The sequence below is a fragment of the Sceloporus undulatus genome, chromosome 1 (assembly GCF_019175285.1).
Source record: "Sceloporus undulatus isolate JIND9_A2432 ecotype Alabama chromosome 1, SceUnd_v1.1, whole genome shotgun sequence".
Lineage (NCBI taxonomy): Eukaryota > Metazoa > Chordata > Lepidosauria > Squamata > Phrynosomatidae > Sceloporus > Sceloporus undulatus.
The window spans coordinates 378,794,512-378,801,661 of NC_056522.1; the positions used below are offsets into that span (position 1 = coordinate 378,794,512).

General features: G+C 44.0%; 1 protein-coding gene across 1 annotated transcript; it reads right to left on the minus strand.

Moving 5' to 3' along the window:
• Positions 1 to 88: 88 nt before the first annotated feature.
• On the minus strand, positions 89 to 5,241 carry LOC121933555 (cyclin-dependent kinase-like 1). Its single transcript, XM_042473457.1, has 4 exons — positions 5,023 to 5,241; positions 3,054 to 3,136; positions 1,940 to 1,996; positions 89 to 373 (listed from the first exon to the last, which is right to left on the minus strand). The coding sequence occupies exons 2-4, from the start codon at positions 3,054 to 3,056 to the stop codon at positions 128 to 130; spliced, it is 306 nt and encodes a 101-aa protein (XP_042329391.1). The 5' UTR covers positions 3,057 to 3,136; positions 5,023 to 5,241; the 3' UTR covers positions 89 to 127.
• Positions 5,242 to 7,150: the final 1,909 nt, after the last annotated feature.

Below are 7,150 nucleotides of genomic sequence, written 5' to 3' on the forward strand. Positions count from 1 at the left end.
TTTTTTAGCAAAAGCAAGGTTTGCTTTCTGGGAAGCATATAGTTTTGGAATATTTTCAAGCCATGGATAACTGAATCTGTGGACCACTTGATTGTGCCAGCTCTCTCTTCTTTGTCCAAGGAAAGGCTTAGGGTGTGGGAAAAGGTACTAGTAGTTCAACCACTTCAAGAATATTCCACACCTGAAATATCTGTGTCCCCTCATCCCAAGATCTTACCCCAGGGATGTGTTTTCGAATTGGCCGGCTTGGTTTCCGCGCCATTGACCTTTCACACTCCCTCCCAAGCTCTACCTCCCGGATGCTGTCGAAGTAAGAATGCTGAAGGAGTTGCTCGCATGTCAGCCTTTCGGCTGGATTCATGTGGAGGCAGCCCTGAGAGGAGAAACCAAAGAGATGGGGCGAAAATCATATAGGTGAATTCAGGAAAGCAGGCCACATGTATTGAAAGCTAGGGCACCAGAGCAGTCTATCTTTTTCCCAACAGCCCCTGGGCGGGAAGGAAGTCACAAATGGTGGTGGCCCCCACATCAGTTGAACATTTATCCATTCTGGGTTTTAGTTTTAACTTAAAAGGGGCTATCCAAGGTGCTAAATTGATGTTAGCATTTTATTTTAATTATTTTACTTTTTATTTGCTTATTCAATTTATACCCACGGTTGCCATTCTATTTGCAGAATCCCAGAGTTGGAAGAGACCACAATGGCCATCAAGTCCTATCCCCCCTGCCATGTAAGAATACACAATCAATGGTGTTCAGATGTTACAACAAGGACTTTACCTATATGTGGGACACAAAATGCCATATGGCAAGGTGGGCTAAGAAAAGGCAAAGGCACTAGAGATCATATTGCAAACATATGTTGGATAGTGGAGCGCACCAAAGAATTTCAAAAGAAAATCAGCCTAAGTCTTTGATTATTTAGATCATGAGAAATCATGTATCATGCTAAAAGAAATGACAGTGCCACAATATTTATCACTCACAATATTGTTATTGTGTGCCTTCAAACTGCTTTCAACTTATGATGACATTAAGGTGAACCTATAATATGGGGGCGGGGGGGGGGGGGGGGGTGGCAAGATTTGTTCAAAAAGTAGTTTGTCATTGCCTTCTCCTGAAGCTGAGAGCATGAGACTTGCCCAAGATCACCTAGTGGGATTCATGGCCAAGCTGGGAATCGAACCTTGGTCTCCAGAGTCGTACATTCAAACCACTACGCCATGCTGGCTCTCAGTGAAATATAGTCTGCTACAGCACCTGGTATTCTTTGAGGATCTCCCATCCAAGTCCTGACCTGTGCTGACCCTGCTTAGCTTCTAGGACCAGATGAAATCTGATGGTGCCTTTAGGGTATCTAGGCTCCTTGAGGTCTATTTAACAATCTGCTATTTACTTTTTAATCCAGATTTGGCTACATAAAAGCCCTGTAGTGAAAAAAGACCATCAAGACTTGGCTGATCATTAACTCGATGGTAAGTGGGAGTTGATTTGGCTGCAAACAACCACTTTCCCATGGATAGCCCTTTTAATGATCACCAGGGAGGTAATAAAAACCTCAGAAAGGCTACATAGGGTCAAACGGTCTAAATTTTAGTTAAGATTTGGAAGGGAAAACAAAACACAAGCAAGGTGAAAAACCTGGAACTGCTCTATTTGTTTTTGGTGTTGTCAGACCTGAAGACCACATTATATCCAAAGATTACATCCTGAACTTTGTTTCAGTTGTTATTATATCAAGTTCCTGTGCCTGGAAAAGTCACTTTTGTGGACTAAAATTCCAAAAAATAAAAACATAACAAGCTGATTTAAGGATTCTGGTAACTGTAGTCCAAAAAAAGCAATGTTCCAGGCTCCAGTTAGTTCCTTTGTTTACATTATGGCTGGGTATTTCCTATTCTGAAGCCTATGTACCAAAATACGGTGGTGCTTTGCTCACCTTCATGAGTCCTAGGGCAGAATAGGAAATGGATGGGAATTTCATTTCCAGAGGCTCCTATAAGAAAGGCAATACAATAATTAGCTTTAGGGGGGTGGATGTGTTGCTGTTGTTATGTGTCTTCAAGTCAACTCCCACTTCTGATGAGCATTTCATATGCTTTTCTTGACATATTTATTCAGAAGAGGTTTTTGCCCTTGCTTTCTGTAGCTGAGAGAGTGTGACTTGCTCAAGGTTTCTATGGCTCAGTGGGGATTCAAACCCTAGTCTCCCCGAGTCCTAGTCCAGCATTTATACAACTACACCTTACTGTCTTCAGTACTGCAAATCTATCATGGTGGTTTTTTGGGCAGCAAGATTTCTTCAAACGCTTGCCATTGCCCTTCCCTTAGGCTGAGAGTGTGTGATTTGACCAAGGTCACCAATAGGTTTCCAGAGGTAAAGGAATATTTGAACTCAGGTCTCCCAGACTCCTAGTCCAACACTAAAACCAGGCTGGCTCAACTTTCTTGGCCAGATTTCTTCAGACGAAGTTTGCCTTTGCCTTCCTCTGTAGCTGAAAGAGTGTGCCTTGCCCAGGGCCAGTCAGTGGGATTTCAAGGCTGAGAGAAGATTTGAACTCTGGTCTCCCAGAGTCCTAGTCCAATACTCGAACCACTGCACCCAGCAGGCTCTCACCCTTGCAGAGTAAGGTCTTCTTTCCCAGGCAACCCAAAACTCTGCAATACACATTTATTTATTTACTTTAAAGACATGGCTGTGAGCTGGCACAGATCGGACAGTTTGCCCTTTAATCTTTGCAATTTGGCTCTCCCCCAGCCGGCCACTTTCTTCTTTGTTTCCAATGGCAATCCTTTCCCACCCGAGCAGCCAATTTTGGATGCCCATCTCTTGATCGCCCATGGTTACAGCCACGTCCAGGAGCTGACTGTTACTGGTCTCAGCTCCTAGGCAATACACAAACAGCCATTATGCAGAAGATGACCTTCCTGGCATTTGCCTGGAGAGAAAACAAAGACTGGGAAGCTAGAGACAACCATCTTGTCATCTGCAGAGATGGATTTGGGCCACACAGGGCTTGAGGGTCAGTTGGGTTGGGAAGGAGGCCTCTCACCATGCTTTCTGGATCCGGGATCCTGACCCCACTGAAGAACTGGTTGGTGCTGAAGACTTGCTGATGCCTAGGAATGAGATCACCTTTGGGCAAGAACAGAAGAGAAAAAGGGCAGTCAAATTGCAAGAGTGCCACTGGACTGGCAACACCAACAGCCACTGCAGGATTCTTCCTGTGCTGGTTTGTATGCAGTGGCTGGAGAGGGAACAGCAAAGCATCTTTATAAACCATGCATGATGAACAACCAGGCAACTGTCTGGCACAGGAGTTGTTTTGTGGCGCAAGCCAAAAAACATCCCCCAAACTTGCTATACCAGACAGCCTTTCATTTATCCCTTTTTGGATGCCATTGGTGTTTCAGTATGAGCCAAGCTATGTGTGTTTGTCTGTCCTCACCATTTCAGAGTGAGAGATGAGAGGTACACATTGCCCAGTCCATAAGCTGATGTAATGTTTTAGTCAGTCATAGAATCCTAGACTTGAAAGAGACCCCAAGGGTCACCCAGTCCAACTCCCTTCTGCCATGCAGGAACAAACAATCAAAGGATGCTTTGATTGTGAGTTCCTGCACGGCAGGAGGTTGGACTGGATGGCTCTTGTGGTCTCTTCCAACTCTACGATTCTATGATTCTAAGCACCCCTAACCAATGGCCATCCAGCCTCTGGTTGAAAATCTCCAAAAAGAAGCTTGCTCCATCCTCAATATGACATTCCTTCAAATACTTTAACAGGGTTATCATATCACCTCTTAACCTTCTCTTCTCTAGCTTAAATATACCCTGCTCCCTAAGCCACTCCTCATAGGGCTTTATGGTTTCCAGGCCCTTCACCATTTTGGTTGCCCTCCTCTGCAGATGCTCCAGCTTGTCCATATCCTTCTTGAGTTATGGTGCCCAGAAGTGGACACAAGATTCAAAGTGAGGCCTGACCAAAGCAGAATAAAGTGGCATTATTGCTTCCCTTGATCTAGACACTACACTCCTATTGAGGCAGGCTAGAATTGCATTAGCTTTCTCAGCTGCTGCATCACACTGTTATCTCATGTTCAGCTTGTGGTCTATTATGACTCCTAGATTCCTTTCACCTGTACTGTTGTCAAGCCAGGCGTCCCCCATTCTATATGTGTACATTTCATTGTGTAGTATCCTACCTTTCTCCTTTTGAAATTCATTTTGTTAGTTTGGGCCCAGCTTTCTAATATATTAAAGTCATTTTGAATTCTGATCCTGTCCTCTGGGATATTCACTACCTCTCCTAATTTGGTGTCATCTGCAAATTTGATTAATATGTCCTCTATTCCATCATTGAAATAATTTCCTCTCACCATTTTGAGATGTACAGGTGAGGAAAATAGAGCTACCTAGGCTTACCGTGAGAGGTGTGAACCATGGGGATATTTAGGGATGGGAACCGGCCATCTCTGATCAAGAATATTTGATGGAATCATGCAGCCCTACAGATGTTATTGAGCTGAAATGCCTAACCTTCTTCACCATTGTCTTTCCTGGCTAGGACTGATGGGAGTTGTAGTTTCAAGGCTGCACAATTCCCACTGGTGATCCAGGATTGCCTTGACATCAACCTCCTGGGTCTATTCTCATCGGTTATTCACACTGTCGACAATGCTAATCTTTTTTTAAAACTTGGGAAAAGACCCAATCTAGATCATCCTGGGTTAAGTGGGTTTAGGGGCAGCCCACCCCAAAACTTAATCAGATGCATTTGAAATGCCTGTGAACAAAAAAGATTCAGCCCAGATTCAGCCCAGATTATTTTCCCCATCTGAATAACCCCCAGATGAAGCATTATCCTGCCCAAACATTGCACAGGTCCTATTTTCTGTGGGGTTTGGACTAGAGCCATTCCAAATGGGCCATGCATGCAACAATGTTTTACAGAAGAGGTGGGAAGAGGGGAAAGTCTGTCAACCCCAGACCTCCCACCAGTTGAACTGAGAACTTTTCCTTACCCAATGTTTTCCGGATCAGGTAAAGCTGGTCCACGTCAGATTTCCCCGGCCACAGAGGGATCCCCGAGAGCAGCTCAGCAAAGACACAGCCGATGGCCCAGACATCCACGGGAGGCCCATACTGCGTATCCCCTACAAGGAGCTCAGGGGAACGGTACCACCTGGTAGCCACGTAATCCGTGTAATAATCACTGGGTCCGGCTGCGTGAGGTGAGTTTGCAGGAAAGGGTTGCAGAAACAGGGTGAGAAATTAGCAACACAGACCAGAGATCCTGTGTTTATACACACACATCTGAACCCACAGAGGCTGAATCCGCACCACTTTGACTGCCATGGCTCCATCTACAGAATTCTGGGAATGGTTTGTTGTGGCACCAGACCTTACTCCTACTCATAGGGCTTATTCCTAGGTGAATGAGTATAGGATTGGGCTGGAGCAAACAGGCATAAAGGATGGCCTGAGTCTGCTCTGGCCAGAAGCAGGACCAAATCCCACTGACTGCATGGTCTGCTCTGAAGGGAGGCCACGCTCACTGGGGCTGACCGATGCTTCCAGGAGTCAGATAATTCCAATTCCTTTTTGCTCTGGTCCAAAGGACTGGAGTGTGGCCTCAGTGCGTCTTCTGGTCAATTTGGAAGTGTGTGTTGTGTAATCAACATGACTCCAAAGTGACCAGAAGCCGTTTTTTTTTCTGCCCACGTGTTTCACTCCATTGCAGCCTAAGAGACCAGACTGGACAAATATAGCACTATGATTCCACTTTAACTGCCATGGTTCCATCCTATGGAATCATGGGAGTTGCAGTTTAAGTAGGGGGAGTGAGCATTCTCAGCAAGAAGGCTCCTCTAGTATTGCACCTAACTACAAACCTCACGATTCCATAGGATGGACTCAAAGCAGTTAAAGTGGGATCATAGTACTATAATTGTGTAGTGCAAATTGGTTCCTGTTGTACTGAGATTGATACATATGCTGTGATAAAGGGCTGTGTATATTAATTCTTCATTAGAAGCCAGAGTGACCAGATGTCCTCCTTTTCCAGAAGATGCCCTACATTTCAACCTCCTGCCCAGGAAGAATCTCAAAATATCCTCCATTTTGAGCCCCACTAAGAAGCCTTTTGAGTAACAGCAAGTTTACTGTTCCCCTTTGAGAAATTCCTCTACTTGGCAGCAAACAGGAGCATAAGATGGATAGCGAAGGATAACAAAATACTGTAAAATAAAATCATAAAAGGATAATAAAATACAGTATGTGTAATATAGCTGTAAATAAACCATATAGAATGAATTTATATTTATCTTCAGTGTTGTTAACTGTTATTTTGTACTGATCTTCATTCTTCTTGAATGGCCTACATTTTATGATGCCTTGCTCACATTTGAGGATATGACATCTGGCCACCATGTTGTAAGCCACTTTGGCTATCTCCTCTCTCTCTCTCTAGAGAGGGAGCACATATGGAAAACTAGGATATCCAGCTTGATAATAATTAATTTAAAATAAATCATGAGTTGTACTGAAAGGTTCACAATTGGACTCCAGATCATTCTATGTGCCAGGATGGGCGACCTTACGGCAAATTTGTCATGGGATTTCCTTGGCAAGGTTTGTTCCGAGGGGTTTGCCTTTGCCTTCATCTGAGGGTGAGAGAGTGTGACATGCTCAAGGACACCCATTAGATTTTAATGATTGAGTGGGGATTCAAACCCTGGACTCCAGAGTCATAGTCTAATGTGCAAACCAGCATGTTGGCTCCCAAGCAGAAGTTTATTTGCTATTTAATATAAATCCCTCCATTTGACCCCAAGGGCTCTAGGGGCCCATAAAAATAGCCAAGGGGTCACATATGGTGTACAGGTTGCACCCCTGTCCTACATTATCCTCTCGCAATTCATTTCAGAGAGTTCCCAACCTTCTGGTTAGATTTTGAAGACTGTGGAAAGGGAAATCCACTTTGTCAACAGTTATTCTATTGTTGTTGTTGTTATAACATTGTTATAAGTTATTATTGTTATTACTGTTATTCTATAAAAGCATCCCAAATCCACAAAACAGCTATACTGTTATTGGACCAACCAAAATGCACAAAATACATGTTGCAAGCTTTTGAAGCTCCACTGGTTT

Excerpts from the sequence above, each read along its gene's own strand:
- LOC121933555 (XM_042473457.1), bottom strand. Across the intron at positions 374-1,939 it reads CTGCCCTAGGACTCATGAAG|GGCTGCCTCCACATGAATCC; the intron begins GTGAGCAAAGCA and ends TTCTCCTCTCAG.